This window comes from Musa acuminata, chromosome BXJ3-11 (genome assembly GCF_036884655.1).
Source record: "Musa acuminata AAA Group cultivar baxijiao chromosome BXJ3-11, Cavendish_Baxijiao_AAA, whole genome shotgun sequence".
NCBI classification, from domain to species: Eukaryota; Viridiplantae; Streptophyta; class Magnoliopsida; order Zingiberales; family Musaceae; genus Musa; species Musa acuminata.
In genome coordinates this window covers 26204190-26221165 of record NC_088359.1, presented here as the reverse complement: position 1 = coordinate 26221165, position 16976 = coordinate 26204190, and the positions used below count along the sequence as shown (strand labels likewise).

The window sequence follows — 16976 nt, the reverse complement described above, 5'->3', positions numbered from 1 at the left end:
TCGGGCACATTTGGCCTTGCGCCTCCACTGTAGCAGATTTATTTTAGTGCAAGTTAGGTTTTTCCGACTTACGCGTGTCCGACACATTTGGCCTTGCATCTCCGTCATTGTGGATGTATCTTAATATGGGTTGGGTTTTTTCGACTTATGCATCTTAGACACACATTTGGGCTTATGCCTTCGCCATAGTGGATTTCTCTTCAAATGGGTCGGGTTTTCCTAAGTTATACGTCTTGAGTGCATATTTGGCTTTGCGCCTCTGCCTTAGTGGATTTATCTTCACAAGAGTCAAGTTTTAGCAACACACATCTCGAGTGCATTTGGCCTTGAGCCTCTGCTATAGTGGATTTCTCTTCAGTAGGTCATGACTTTTGTCATGGTAAGCTTCAAGTCCTCCCTCCATCATAGCGGATTTCGAGTCCTCCCACTAAGGCGAGCTTCAATTTCTCCCTCTATTGTAGCATATTTCGAGTCCTCCCACTGTGGTAGGCTTTATATCCTTCCTCCTTCGTAGTAGATTTAGGATCCTCTTGTCGTGGCGGGTTTCAATTTCTCCCTTCGCTTGAAAGATTTCAGGTCCTCTCGCCATGGCAGATTTTGGGCCCTCTCAGCGTGACGAATTTCTCTTTATACGGGTTGGGTTTCTTAACTCAAGCATAGTAAATCTTGGGACATTCTAACCAAAGCTATCATGATTAAAACGTTAAGTGTTTCCTAACCAAAGCTATCCTTTAATTAGAATTTCTCTTTATACGGGTTGGGTTTCCTAACTCTCGGCCGTGGATGATGTTGATTCCGAGCGACACATGGTGACGCTCTTCGTCGGAGACATTGCATTAGATCTCATCACCGATGATGGTCTTGGCAATGGACTAGAGGTCGAGTTGGTCGATGAGTGCTTGTACCTAGCTCTTCTTCTTCGAGGCGGACATCGATTGCAGCAGTCGAAACTTCACAGAAAACATCAAGGTCTCTTCCACGATGAACATGGGGTACAAGCGATCGTCCTGCATGACATAAGCGGAGATCACCTTGAGAAGCTACCTCTCGAGCTTCTTATTGTTGAGTGTGATGGGACCCTATAGGCTCTCCGCCACGATGTGATTCACGAGGTCATCGATCCGAGTGAACTTGCCAGGATCATTCATACCCAACACCATAAAGATCTCCCCTTCCCTCACTTCGCTAGAGATGGAATTCAACATCGTCTCGGAGATCACCTTCGATGGTCCGAGGCCGGTGGCAAAGTCATTCTTGCGTAAGAGCGATAGCTTCTGGTGCTTCTTCATGTTGTATGAGAAATCGATGAAGATGAGAACAAAAGAGCTAGAGGCAAAAAGACTTTCATTGTTATCGTAAATGAGAAGGAAACTTGTGATTGCCTTTATGAGAACAAATTTTTTCCTACTTTAATCTTCGTTCATACAAACAGATGGATTAAGAATGACTTGGATCTCACATTGCAATAACATGTCTACTGACAATAGATTCCCTATCACAATCTATCAATCATGCAACGGGATTCTAACTCAAGCCATTTCGACGGGAGACCAAATTAAACACAGTTTCTCATTCGCTTTGCATCATCTCTTCACATGGCAAGTTCATCTACAACTGCCATCATCGCACTTGTTTCTGCAAGCTTTAACAGCCACCACAGCAGCACGATCTTCATGAACATGGCAGACTACCTATGGCTTGTACAGGATGAGGCAGACCTCACGCTTTGTCAAGCAAGGCTCTCAGTGCATCTGGGTCGGTGACCGGAGGGCTGCACACGAAGTCCTGGCACACATGAGCGACGGCCTGCTTGTCTTCCACAGTACCCTTCGCCATTCGTGCGATGTCGGGGTTACAGTTTTCCCAAAACTCCATCTCCTCTTTGCTGCTGCGGTCTATTTGAATCACCTGCAATTTTTGAGGAATGTAAGCACCATCATGCACTATACTATATTACGCTAAAGCTGACATCGCTAACTCACCCTCTTAGGGTTGTTTCAGCATCAGCGAGTTACTTGACATCACAATATATCATCTCGTAAACTGAGAAATCATTGCTACTGTATAATCCAAAATTTTGGTCTACCCAACTTCGATCCTTATCGTTCATAGATCTCATCAAAATTTTCAATCCTCGATAAATCAGGACTTGAGATAACGAGAATTATATGCATGGTGAAGTGGCACTTGTGTGGACGAAACTAAGTGATACAGAGGCTATTTTGCTGAGAAACCAACAATACAAAATGCTGCAATTAATAGATAGAGGAGAAACATTGCTACAGTTTCAAGGAAAAGTCCTTCAGAAAATTCTAGAACAGTGATAAATATGACTAAAATCCAGTATGACTTGACCCATGACCCGGATTAAACTCCTACACAAGTTCACTTGCATCAAATGTCTTGAAGTCCCACTTTGAACTAGTAATAACTAATCAATCGGTAATTGAAATAATTTTTTTATTATTAATTTGGAACAGGTTCCATGTATAAATTCAGGAAGCTGTATTTTCCGAGTGGGCTATCCAAGCTCTTACCATGGTAACTCCATTTTCTTTAAGAACAACCACAAAAACATGATAGTTTAAGCTTAAAGACTAATAAAAAACAAAGCTGAAAAAGAAAAGAGAAGAATTTACTGTTCTATTGGGATCATATGATGCAAAAACAGCTGCCACCATGTCATCAAACTCTGCAGATGCTTTATCACCAACTAAGACCACCTGCTTCCTCGATTGGACGGCAAGCATGTCAGCTGCACAGCACATTAGTGGGACAGCGATGCCTTGATCTTTTAACCTCATCTCAAAAACAGCCTGTACAGAAAGTATTGTGGGGAACATGATGACCACTGTAGCACCCTAATTTGTATACTCCACACAATCACTAAAATTTTATTGTTTATAGCATATATCCAATCTGTATACTGGAACTAGCAAACTAACGCTGCACAATTTTGACCAACAACAATCACTATAACTAAATTTTACATAATTGCTCATACAATTTTACTTCGTTAAACTTAACCCTATAAGGATAGACGGGCGTATCCAGTGCACGAGGCTCCTGCCAAGGCAGGGTCTAGGGTGGGTCAATGAACACAATCTTATCTTTAAATATTTAAGTAGGTTATTTCCATGACTCAAACCCTGGTCTCTCAGGTCTCATAAGAGCAACCTTATCATTGTACCAAGGCTTGCCCTCCCTACAAGGATAGAACAATTAAATTTAATGTCCTCTCACCATCATTGCTGACAGTGACAGCCCTTTCACAGCTTGGCCAGGACCACAACTTTCTGAATCAAGTTCTAAAATTAGTAAATGACTGATGCCTATTTTGAACCACTTTTTTCCAAGACTTACAGAAGCTCATACTAGAGCTATGTGATCAGCAGAAAGACTATTTCCTCGAAATGAACAAAGCAATGATAACGTCAACCGATTAATACAAAAAAAAATTTACCAGAAGATGCTCAGCTGTCCGTCTATAATCTTCAGAGCTTGCACCAGAAATGATAGATGACAACCTTATCAGATTGATTGCTGCAACTGAATTCCCAGATGGTTCTGCTCCATCATGATCTTCTTTTATGCGCAATAAGACAGAAGGGTCTTCCCCTGGAGTATTATAATAGCCTCCCCCTTCTCTGTCCAGAAAGAGCTTATCCTGTCAAAGGTGCCTTGTGTTAATTTACATCAATAATGCAGCCATAGACAATATCAAGCCAAAGACAATTTACTTGCCTGTGTAGCTTGTAATTCAATTGCCCATGATAACCAGTCAATCTTACCACCAAACTCATAAAGATCTAGCAAACCATTGATCAGGAAGGCATAATCATCAAGAAAACCAGGTGCTTTTGATGGACCATTTCGGAAGCTATGTTGTAGCCTTTGTGTGCTCAAATCATATAGGTTTCTCCTAATGAAAGAAGCAGCTTTTTCTGCAACTTCGAGGTACTCATTTGGCTGCAAAGAGAAGCAACTTAACAACAATTAGTATCATAGGTTATTACTTGTTGAACAAGTTTGAATATTCTTGAATGTTGATAACACATGTAGCATGCCAAGAATGTTCAGGTATCAACTAAATTCCAGAAATGATAATGAGGTGTGCATTATTCAGGTATTTAAATCATAAAACATTCAATTGAACTGGCTAGAATTGGCATTTTTCAACATCTTTTTGTGACATAAAACATCAAGATGAAAGATTTAAGACACAGGAACTTCATAATGTCAGGCCAACGTATCATTAAACAGAAAGGTATTCAGATTTACTCTTTCACTACTCTTAAGAATATACATAACTAGACATGCTTTTAACATCTTAGAGTTCAACAAAGTTGATGATTCTTGATTGTCAAGATATACCAAAGAGTTCTCTCAACAACAATGGTTCATCTTGTAAAATGTATTATATTAGTGAACCTTCACTCTGCTTAAATCAAACAATTAAATCAAAGCTAGATGGGAGCAGACAATGGCCACACATTCCTTAATATACTGGCTCCGCTTACATGAACCTGGCAGAAGCATGTTATTTATGCCTAAGCATCAGTTGCATTTAACTATTGTCCAGTACACATTCACACTTTGGTTGTTGGTTAAAAATGGTATGTCTAGACTGAAAGCTCTAACAGTCAATAATACCAATTGGTCAGCATGAACATCTAAGTAGATCTAGATAAGTTATGCCAGATGACAATTGCTTGGAGATATGTTACAACTAATATGTCGCCTTCCTTGGTGAAATTTATCCAGAAGCTAAGAAATGACGAGTTCAAATTGAAGCAAAATAACATTAGAATACATGCATATGTAAAAGAATACTTACAACTTGACATAGAAATAACTGAACTTCTAATAAAAAAGCAGTAAGTGTCTCTTAAAAGAATATTCTCACGGCCTCATTAGCTCACTGTGTTGCATCATGCTCTCCTCTTTACTTCCCAACATATATATGAGTATGACAATTCATAAACTTAATTTATATGCACCAAAAAATTAGTTTTCAATTCGATTGTATTCTGAGCAACTGCACAAGTAGTTTTATGATCGCATGCATTTTGATATATGAAAATTACAGAACATTTATATGACAAAACCCAAGGTAACCTAGAAGATGTCAAAAGACATGAAAGAACACTAATATCATGCTGAGAAGTGACTGGAAAGAGGTGAGCTTACATCACATCCAACCACTGGAAAATAATATTTGGTTCCTTTTGGTTCTGTTCTGAGTATTCTAGAAGCTCTTGCAAACGAAGACACTGCAAGCCCATTCCATGAAACAATTACCTGAAAAATGCACCACGTTTATTCAGAAGCTTTGCTAGAGACTACAAGTTCATAGTCATAATTTCACAAATGACAAAGGATTCGAGCATGAGAAAATAAAAATCTGAGACCTTATCATCCAAATGTGGTCTTGGCCGTTTTGATCTCACATCAAATAGTTTTTTACAACATTCTGCCATAATATGACAGTACTCATCCACAGACTTTCCCCACTTTGATGCCATGGAGGGAATATCTTCTCTCTCTATAAGCACATTTTTGCCCTTAAATTCATTATGAGGATCACTCATTCTAGAAAGGTCACAATTTCCTGATGGTTTTATATAATAATGGTCCTTGAACAAATTTGCATATTCTCCAAGCAGCTCTTCAACCTTTAGCAGAAATTGAGAATATTAGTGACATAACGACAATTAAAGCAAAAAAAAAAAGACAAGTTAAACAATGTCCTGTATGAAAAAAAAGAACACCAATATAATCCATTAACATTAAAATAAATTTTTGAACCAGTCAATGGGATCTAACCTTCTACTAGTTACAAATTCTGTTAACATTTTATTCATTCAAACAAGTGCAGGTATTAGACGGTAGCAGACTCCACGAGGCAATGCTAGATCACCTGAAGAGATGGGCCAGAATTAAAAATGAATATTTTGCATCATATTACCTTATATTTGTTAGACATCCTCATACATTTCCAATTCTTTTTCTGTGCATGCACCGGGGAATCTGAATTAGGAATGTTAAACACGACAGTAAGCTTCAATGGCAACAGTTTTCCTCACAGTACCAGTTTGCAATGAATGATCTCATCAAACTAAGGGGCTATACACATTGTCATACAGGTGATATTACAGTGTTAGAGTATGTTAAATTCTGTCTAGAACCAATACAGGTGCATGCACCTGGAAGTCTGAACTAGGAATATTGAACAGGACAGCATGCCGCAAAGGTGACAGGTTCTATGCATGGTACAATTTTGCAATGAATGATCTCACCAAACTATGGGGCTGTATACATTGTCATAAAGGTGATGTTACTGTGTATTCTAGTATGTTATTCTTAGTCTGCGACTAACACCAGTCAGTGGCTGGACCATTCAGGTGCTGTACAATATATTGTTGGTGTGAGTTGGCTGGATGACCAGAGAGAGAGAGCAGAGATGGAGAAGAAGATTCTCGCAGCAAGTAGGAGGCGGCAGAGGAAGAGACAAGGAAGCAGAAGTGGAAGAAGAAGAAGCGGAAGCAGAAGATCAAAAGGAGGAGGCACTGGAGGAGAGGAGGTTGTGATGGTGGGAAGAGAGAGAGAGAGAGAGAAAGAAGGAAAAAATGAGAAGAAGAGCTATAACACCTACTAGGCATTTAAAAATATAAAAATGAACAAGGGATTCTACATCTCCATGTTACCAACAAGGAGATAGAGATACAACCTACCCAATCAAAAGCAAAAGACACAAACAGATTTACAGTGCAAGCAATCTTTATGGAAACAATGATTACCTTAAAAGGTGATATTAAGATTCCATATACAAAACAATGATAAGGTCTTGAGCACAAGGACATAGTGCATGGATTGTCGAACAACAATAACAATAAGGAATTGAACATATCATAGGAGAAATGAGCTGCAACAGTTAAAACGCAAAACAGCGTTGTAGTTTTAACTATCAAGCCCAAGTCACTTGCGACAAGACTCCTGTTTGTCAGAAAAGCACATAGAGAAGCAAAGAAATATAAGATATAACTAACAAATATAAATGGCAAATAATTGTATGAAATTCAATAGAAATAATTAGGAAAAAGCAAAATATTGCTACTGGAGAAAAGGAGGCCGTTGATGAGAAAGATCACAAAATTTCAGATATTAGCACAGGTTATCTTTAACAATTTGCCCCAGAAAATGTCTTTAGCAATTGAAAAATGCTCAATAGTAACTTCAGAAAGGTGTTTGTAATCCATAATGTGCACACTTCAATTCATGTTACTTTACTTTGTAATGAAGACAATATATCCCTAGTTTATGATATGAAGGAAATCTTGCTTGCCAGACAACCATTCAAGGAATAATAGCATTTGCATGTTACATGACTTGGCTTTCTATCATAAATCAACTGTCAATTAATCTGAGAAAATAAACAGACCTCTTGACTTGTCCAGACATAAAAAGCTCCTTCCTTCTTTCTTGAAGCACCATGATGCTCAGCACTATCAGCATCTTCTGCTGAATAAATTTCACCTGCATCTCCAATCATCTCTCTTCTCAAGTAATCCAGAACATCACGAGTAATAGATGCATAGAAGGTATCTCTTGTGATTGAAAATGTATCTAAATAGACATTAGCGACCTGACCCTGGTCATACAACATCTTCTCGAAATGTGGAACTGCATAACAAGGAAGCCATGACAATTCAGTAACAAGATACAAATATATAAACTATCTTTATGAGTGAATATATATATATATATATATATATATATATATATATATATATATATATATATATATATATATATATATATATATATATATATATAAAAAGAAATTCTAGGTAGAGATATGCATTAAATGCTACCTTTCTAATGGATGAAACCAGCAGCAGTGGGAGGTAAGCCCACCACCAGGTACCTTTATTATTATTTTTTATAATTCTAACACTTGTCTTTTTTTAATTTATTTTTTCCTATTTTTACTTCTTGCATGCTCTTCTCTCTCTCTCTCTCTCTCATCCTTTTTCACCTCAAATTCTCTATTTTAGGCATCTCTCTCAGCACAGCCACCCACTGTCACCACTGCCTTGCTGCGTCGCCTCTACTATTGCCAGTTCTTGCTCAATCTCTGGTACTCCACCTCCTCTTATTCCTTGGCTTGTCCTCTTCTGCCACCATCTTCTCCTCCGTTCCTCAACCACCTCCTCTTCCTCTTCCTCTTCTCTCTCTCTTTCAATTTGGTCCATACCAATCAGTGTGCCAGCATATCATGTGATCGATACATTGAAAAGTATCGATCTTGTACCAGTTTGGTATCGATATAGGACTTGGACTGAAGAAATCTTGCTCAAAACTATGTTCACCACCAATATGTGAGCCCCTTGTTATGCTTGTTATGGAGGATTGACAAAATAAAAGATTATAATTGGGTTAAGTATACCCCATGACCACATTGCAGGGGAGGCCAAAAGGCATGCCCTAAAAATTATGGGGGCTAGCTCTATGCTATTCATTAGAGATGGGACATACATACATATATATGTATATACACATATACATATATATATACACACATATACATATATATATATACACACACACACACACACACACACACATATATATATAACAAAAAAATTATTTTAACTAATAAATTGTTCAAAATCTTGAAAATGATGCAAAATATTTTAGGTTACCACTTAAATCCAGCATATTTTATGTTACCACTTAAATCCAGCATATTAGTATCATTGATACTTTTCAACACATGATGACACGTAACTTGCTTACTATCACAACCAATATTGAAAATGTTGCCATTGATATGATAAAGGTCGCAGGTTTAATGACGATCAGTCATTTAATTCTTTGTATCATACACATGGTAAAAATTGGAATCATTTTATAACTCAATGGAACCAAGAGACTAATATATAACAAACCACAAACCACAATCATTAAGTACTCACCATGCCAACACTCATCCACACTGTACCTATGAAATCCACCTCCAACGTGATCATGAATACCACCTCTGGCCATGCACTGCAAGGTATTACATATCATCTGCATGTTTTTATTAGCTTCACTTTGCCTACCGTTCTCCATCAACTTCTTTGACTCATATAACAAAAGGCAGACTTCCACAGGCCTAGGGAACTTTGGAGCAGAACCAAATCCGCCAAATTTTGGATCGTAGCTACTTGCAAGCTAGTAAAAGCATTCAAATGGCATAATCTGGTGTCAGAATGAATAGGACGGTATCTTGGAGAAGAATAGAACAAAGAAATGAAAATGACAAATTAATCAGTGCAACATGACAAAACAGGTGTTCATAAATAAGATGCTTCAAACAAATCTCCTCCGTCAATCTGCAGATAATGTACAATAGGATCCTTATTGTGTTTAGACAGTCTATTAACCTCGCTCTCATGTTTTGCTTATAGTGTTGTTGAAGCTGAGACACAGACTGAGACCTTAATAGTGGCTAATAAACCTAATCTCTACCCGACAAATAGTGGCCAAAGAAGTTTTTATGTTAATTTAGAAATAAAATTACTATAAAAAAAAAGACTTAACTATAGCTAAGTCAAATTTTCAGAAGTCAAGATAAAAAGTGAGTTTATGCTTGGGAAATATGTCAATTTGTTCCAAAGGTACAAGCATCTAGCATGCCTCTCCAAGACTCTGAATGTTGGATTCTTCCACCACATAGAAACTTCCTCTTTTTCATTTTTAGAAAAACAAGATTTTAACCCACCAGCTGAGTGTGATAATAACTTTTAACTATCACATAACTACTGAGCTTGCAATGACAAAACTTAGTCACTAACAATAATAAATTAAAGAAAAAAACTTATACTGTTAAAAGAAAAGTGTTGGCAGTACTACTACATGAGTTAGCTTTTGGAAAAGCTTCCTTTTGACACTGAATCACAGAGACATTTGCATACTAGTGAAGATGGCTGGTTAATAAGTATTGTGTTCCATGTGAGTTTTCAACCAAACAAATGTTTGTTAGAGAATCCTCTTGACAAGCACTGGTATTAACTGTGCCAATAATGACGGTGGAGTTGGCGGCAACAGGCATGGTGATGGAGGTATCAGTGGCAATGACAGGGTTGGCTGCTATTATGGAGTGGTATTGACAGCTAATGGTGATGGTCTTGGCAGTTATTGTGGTGGTAACAATGGCCAGTAATGTCCGTGAGACATTACAAAGACCAATGCTAATAATGATGGTGGCAGCAATGGCATTGTCGTTGGCGGTGGCAATGACAGTAGTGGCCACAATGATAATGGTGATGGAGGATAAAAATGACGCTCATGGTAGTGGTGGTAATGATCGTAGTGACCAAGCTGCACTAGCAGTTGCTGCAATGGTGGTGGCAGTAATAATAGATGACGATGGTTGTACTGGTAGCAGTAGCACCACTAGTGATAAGGTAGTAGTAGAAAGACGGTGAAGGTGAAGGTTGGTGGTAGTTGCGGTAGTAGTTGTGACCATGCTGATGACCAAGTGGTAACCAATTGTGATGATGAACATTATGGTCATAATGGTGCCGGTGGAGACAATGAATACCGGAGTCAGAAGCAATGGTGGTGATCACAGTGACAGCACCGGTGGCAGCCAACAAAACAGTGGTAAAAGCAATAATAAAAGTGGTCATGTAGAGGAAGTTGCACTTGATAAAACAAGACATCGAGAAAGTGAAACCCTCAAGACAACACTATATGACAAGCAAGCTTTATTATATTACTTCGCAAACCTAAAAGTAACCAGACCTGACTCCAACTCTTACGCAAAGACAATCAATTTGTCTAAACCATTTCAGGGCATCTACATCAATATCTTATACAACTGCTGAACTACTCAAGATGAAAAAGGTGGTTCAGCAAACTCAAGTTTACCTTAAAAAGAATAAGCTCGATCCAGAATGATCTGAACGGTAATATAAATAGCATACAAGTTAGTATGAAAACTCAGCAATCTGATTCATCTATTCCCAATTAGATCCTTGGAGAAAGTATTGGAAAAATGGCGACTTGAAATATGGGACAGAGATAATTAGGTTCAATACCCAAAGGAAAAAATGTCTTACTCATAACAAGATTAAAGATTCAGTCTCAAAATCATCAGAAAGGAAAAAAAAACTATTTTGACAATCTTGTTAAATATCAGTCTATAATTTACTAAACAGATTTTCTAACCACAAATACACACTTAATACAGGAAAATTTTCACATAGAACTAACTATATATGTCAATTCAGGTGCTTAATATATAATGTCCTGAAAAAGAATAGTGAGACAATATAAGCATACTTGCTCAACAACTTGTCACATGTCATAAGCATGAATAGTGGATGAATGATGTGATTAAGGGATTAAACCTCATGACCATTAGATATACATTTATTAACAATGCCACAAAATGCAGTCCATTTGGAAAATTATAAGCATGAGTTAGAAACTGAATTTTTACCATAATATACCTGTTGAGAACAAGTTTTTAATGAAGCTTGAGCTAGTTCATCTGATAACTTAGTGGATTTAGCAGCTGCAGAAAGTGCCTCTGAAAGTTGCTCAATTGCAAGAGTCCCACCCCTTTCAAGCATCTCACATTTAGTTTCCCAAGCTTCCTTCACCTTTCTAGGCACAAGTAACAACAAAAACTCGAGTTAAACAGGTCATGAATTTAGTGTCATTTAATCCTAACTGCAATAGACAAGACCAGGTACCTAAGGACTGTTTTGAATCCTGGTCGTCCATAATTATCATCAGGGGGGAAATATGTCCCACCCATGAGAGGCTTAAGATTAGGAGAGAGGAAAACACTCAAAGGCCAACCACCACCACCATATAATGCAGAAACATAGGTCATATATACCTGTAAAGGCATATGATCATAATTAGAGAACTCAGAGAATATAATTATTTGCATATCCACATGAGAAGGCTTTAAGCACCTAAACTGATCCTAGAAAAAACAATTATATAACTTAAGGTAAACACATCAACCACATGAAATGATCTCTTCACAACATTCTCAAAAGTGAAAAAGGGATTTGACTGATAATGGTAACTGAAAACTATTACCCATTAATTTTTTACCTTATCAACATCAGGTCGCTCCTCACGGTCAACCTATTAAAACCAATAATTAGAACCAGTATTTTACAAGATATGCAAGCATTCACATTTGGAAGTTCCTGAACTGAAGCACAACGGTGGCCGAAAGCACAAAAGAAGTAGATTGAACATATGAGACAATTGTCATAAAATAAAGTAGGTTGCACTAATGTATGAACACAACATACAGTATACTTCTTCTCCTTTTATTTTTAAAATTCATTTTATTATAATTATTTTGGATATGCTAACTTACAATTTTCACAAAAAAAGAGCATTAGATAATTATTGTATGAAATGATATGCACCTTGATGCTGACAAACCACTCATTTAGCATTTTGGCAATTTCTTTGCTCTCGAATGACTCAACTTCCATGACATGGCACCTGGAATTTTGATCAGTGAATATTAACAAAAACCAAGAGAACACATCAACAATGTTTTACATTCCATCTGGAGCAGACGAAAATAAATTTTGCATCTAGCAAATTGCAACCAGTCATGTAAGGCTTTTTGAAAGCAAGGAGGATAGAGATGAGGTTTAAACCTAGAAAAGGGCGATATTAATAGTATGTGGACCTGATGTCAAAGGAGTTTCTTGGAGAATCTAAGGGCAAGGATGTAAATTTAAAAAGCAATTACTACAAAAAGATTATGTCTTAAAAAGTTGGCAAAATTATAAGAATATAACATTGCAGCTAAAAAAAGGCACAAAAGACAAAATTCTAGAACTATGCAGTTTTCATGGTAAGATAAGTACTAAACTCTAAAGATCGAAAAAAGAGATCCTCTAGAGTCTAGATTGCCAGAGATAAAGAAAAAAACTCTCAAGGATTTAAGTGACTTTGGGTGTATAAAGTATGAAGGTCAAAGATGCTGGTTAATGATATGTAGATCAAGGAAAGATTGAAAAACCATTTCTATATATTATTTAATGAATTTCCTACAGATAATTTAGCTTTAAAGTTCGAAAATAGTGAGTCTAAAAATCACAGTTTTATTCATAAAATTACAGAAAATGAGACAGAAGCAATTTCAAAAGGATGAAAATATGTAGATATTAATGGCAGCCCTATTGAGGTTTTAAAGTCTCCTAAAGGTAGCCAACTAATTCATTTAGCAAAATTTTAAGAATGAGAAGATATTTGGTGACTTGTGAGAAAGCTTTTTGGTACCGATTTACAAGAATAGAAGGAGATAATCAAGGCTGCTCTAATTACAAATGAATTAATATAATGAAAACTATTGATGTCATGAAAGATATGAATTATAGTTTAGCACTAGAATTAGATTTGTGAGGGAGTGTAATGAGTTTTATGTTATAAGGTTGCCGCAACAATCAACTTCAAGTCTTTAGCTTTTTACATTTATAATAGATGAGCTGACTAGTCATGTATAATATGTATTATATGCTGATGAGATTAATTTTTTTGATGAAGGTCTATATAGAAACAATTTTAACTTGCATTATGAATAAACCTCAGAAACTTGAGCTTTAGATTATGCAGGACTAAAAGAGCATATGAAACTTACTTTCAATAAAATAAAGAGAATTGCAGTTGTAGATGGACAACAAGTTCTGGTATACAAAAGTTGTAGGTACCCTTGTTCAATTATTCAACAGAATAGAAGATTGATAAATATATTATCCATAGAGTAAAAGTGGGTATGTAGAAATGGAAAGGGATATCTTCGGTTTTGTATGATTATCAAGTGCCCCTTAGATATTCTAAACAAATTCTAAATAACAAGGCATAAGTCCCAACTATTTGGGGTCAGTTACATAAATCTTTTGCACCAGTGAGATCTGTAAAAAGCCATATGTTTAGTTAAGTTCAAAATACTTGAACCTTTGTTTATAGTTTCTATTTAAGTTTTTTTAGATCTTCATTTATCTCTCATCATACCACTAACATTAATTATTTTACCTTCTCTGACTACTACATTCGGAGATTATCTCAGCACATGCTCATACCATCTTAAATAATTTTCTCTTATCTTATCCTCTATCAAAACAATACCTATTTATTCATGAATAAAAGTATTTTTTTTTCAATCTTTCCTAATAACTTTACATATCCATCTCAACATTCTCATCTTGACAACATAAATTTTTGTATATGTTTTTTTTAACTGCTCAACAGTCATATCCATAAAGCATTATTGGTTTCACAGATCCATAATTGCAAGAGCTCCTTAGATAAAAATGAGAATTATATAAGACTCTAGTTTGACCAAGAAAAATTCAGTTGTTGGACAACTAACAAAAATAACATGCAGAACATATAGCTGAAATGAGAATACTAAGATAGATATAAGGTGTTCTAAGATAATTAAAAAAGATAATTTCAACTAGGTGTAATCTCTATTGAGTATTAAATTATAAAGAAACAATTAATATTGTATGAGTATATTCAAATGAGGCCTAAAAATTTTGTTAGAAAAGATGAGTTGATTATATTTAGTATTTCAAGAGAGGGAGGGAGATTTAAGAAGACTTTATTATAAACAATAAAAAGAGAATTGATTGCTCTTAATTAACTAGAGATATTGTATTGTACACAACACAATAAGAAAAGATTCAATATAGCCCACCCGAAATAGTTGAGATAATATGACTTTTTGTTGTTGTATGCATTTGCTCTGAGGCTTAAGAGATTCATATTAGCTCTTGCATAAAACAAAGACACCTCTTGTAAAGATCTTATCTTTCTAGCTTGGAGAGGAGGTACCAAGGGGATTCAGAAATGTTTTAAATGAACACGATAATAGAAGATTGGAAGTCAAGGATCTACCAATAATTATGACTAGACCACGACAAAATGGCATGCTTTCTCTCTCTCCCTGTGTTAGTTATAGTTCTCCATATTGTGTTTTTAAGGAACATCTATTTAAGTTCCCTTATGGGTGTTTGACATAATACTTGTAAGAAATTAAAACAGCCCTGCAGATGATTCCAACATAACACATCATGCAGTGTGCAAGGCGCGCTGAAGACACGAAGACTGCATATACAAGAAAACGGGGAGGACTGACAGCAGGATGAAAAAGCATACCAGTGGCACGTGCTGTATCCAACTTCAACCGAAATGTCCAGGTCAACGCAAGTAGATGAGAAGATAAACGCAACAGGACAAATATGTTAAGCAAGATAAGAAGATATACTGATTTTTGACCAAACAGAAATCCTAAAGATGCAAAATTTCTCAGAAGATTTAAAGTTAAGTGCACACACTTGATAGAAAGATGGGAACGTTTCTTTTACGAGCATTCTCAAAGGCTTCCTCCCCCCATGGATACCAATCAACCTTCAATTGCAGAAACGAAAAGAGAATCAGCTGTCAAAAGATAATTCACCAAAATAATTTCCAACGGTTGTTTTACTTGGTTTCATCCTTGAAGTCGACAATATATGCACGAGCATTATCCATGCAGAACGAATAGACATAATCTATGACGTCAAAGCGAATCAAATGCAATCACAAGTAATCACCGGAATGCTCGGATCTCCAAGAAACCAAACATATCATATGAGAACAATGTTTGATTTAAAAGGAAATATCATTTGAGGACAGCGAGACAATTAGGCTCCGGCGTTTTAATTATGTCCACGAGGAAATCAGATAGAGAAGTACCGATTTCGACCACAAAAACATCAAATTCGACAACCACCTCGAGCAAACAACTCAAGAAGCCGTCAAATTGTTTCATTCACCGACGGGGTATAGGCGGAATGATCAAACGTAATCAAATTGGAAGACAGAAAGAGTGAAGGAAGAGGAACAGAGTATAATTACGAGCGAAAAAGGTCCTGTGGGTAGAGGGTACCGGGTTGTGGGCGTGCTGGAGGAGGTAAGGGCTGTGCTCGGATGCGAGGCGGTTGGTGTGGCGATGGGGCGCGGCGGAGGTCGAGGACCCGGCCATGGCAAGGACTCTGATGCAGTCGATGGGGCGGCGCTGGCGGTACGAGCGAGACGGCGAGATGTAGCAACCGAGCGGGAGGGAGCGGAAGCGGAGAAGAGGACATGCGGCGGTGGCGGCGAACATCACAGAAGAGTGCAGCGGCGGTGATGTCGAGGAAGCGCCATGTGGACTTTGGACATGGTACTCTTATATCTTTGTAGATGATAAACGGCAGATATTTTTAGCTCTCCGCAAGAAGACTCACCATCAAATCCACGTGCCTGCAAAGAGGCAGGCCCCACGGTGGCCCCCGTTTGTCGCCACATTCTTGCACCGGCAGATGGAGGGTGCGTAACGCTTCAAGAACGGTGAATGGGACACAAGGGGAACACGTGGCAATCAGGACGGCCGCCCCCGCCGTCTCCTAACGTTTTGGAGTAGTAGGTGATCAGAGTCACGTGCGTTGCACCTGATATAGTTGGCACGATTCAATTTTTCTTTAAAAAATGAGAAGGTATATTATTAATTTGGAATATTTTGTATTTAAACCTCCACTCGTATGTATTACAACTATTATTCATAAAATTTAAACTTCGAATCAATACAAAAATAATAAACTTCTATGGATTCGCATAAAAGAATTATAGATACCCTACTAAAATTAATAAATGTTACTGAATGCCATTCCAAATTTTCATGCAGAATAAGCATTTAATGACAACCAAGATAATTTTAATTTTAGTATGATATATATTAAAGGATAATTTTAAAAATCTTATTTTGAGAAATTGTCAAGTTAGTGTCCTCTTTTCAAAAAAAACTTTACAAAGTATCTCTTTTCTCTCAAAAATAATTTTATCCATAGAATAAGTGAGGGCTACGGTTGAGAGCACTCAACCCCCTTGTTGTCTTCATCATCCACATCGTCGAT

General features: G+C 37.0%; 1 protein-coding gene across 1 annotated transcript; it reads right to left on the bottom strand.

Annotated features, from left to right (window-relative positions):
* Window positions 1–1372: 1372 nt before the first annotated feature.
* On the bottom strand, window positions 1373–16244 carry LOC103971557 (uncharacterized). The gene is made up of 15 exons (XM_009385610.3): window positions 15971–16244; window positions 15378–15450; window positions 15199–15220; window positions 12450–12528; window positions 12124–12156; window positions 11751–11899; window positions 11505–11661; window positions 8979–9219; window positions 7442–7683; window positions 5412–5675; window positions 5191–5301; window positions 3745–3969; window positions 3464–3667; window positions 2640–2816; window positions 1373–1908 (listed from the first exon to the last, which is right to left on the bottom strand). Exons 1-15 carry the CDS (start codon window positions 16187–16189, stop codon window positions 1720–1722), a joined length of 2385 nt encoding a protein of 794 aa, XP_009383885.1. The 5' UTR covers window positions 16190–16244; the 3' UTR covers window positions 1373–1719.
* Window positions 16245–16976: the final 732 nt, after the last annotated feature.

Coding starts and splice junctions, on each gene's coding strand:
- LOC103971557 (XM_009385610.3), bottom strand. CDS start 16,189: ATGTTCGCCGCCACCGCCGCATGTCCTCTTCTCCGCTTCCGCTCCCTC. Junction 12,529..15,198: donor GGATACAGCACGTGCCACTG/GTATGCTTTTTC, acceptor TCAAAATTCCAG/GTGCCATGTCATGGAAGTTG. Junction 3,668..3,744: donor TTGAATTACAAGCTACACAG/GCAAGTAAATTG, acceptor CACCTTTGACAG/GATAAGCTCTTTCTGGACAG.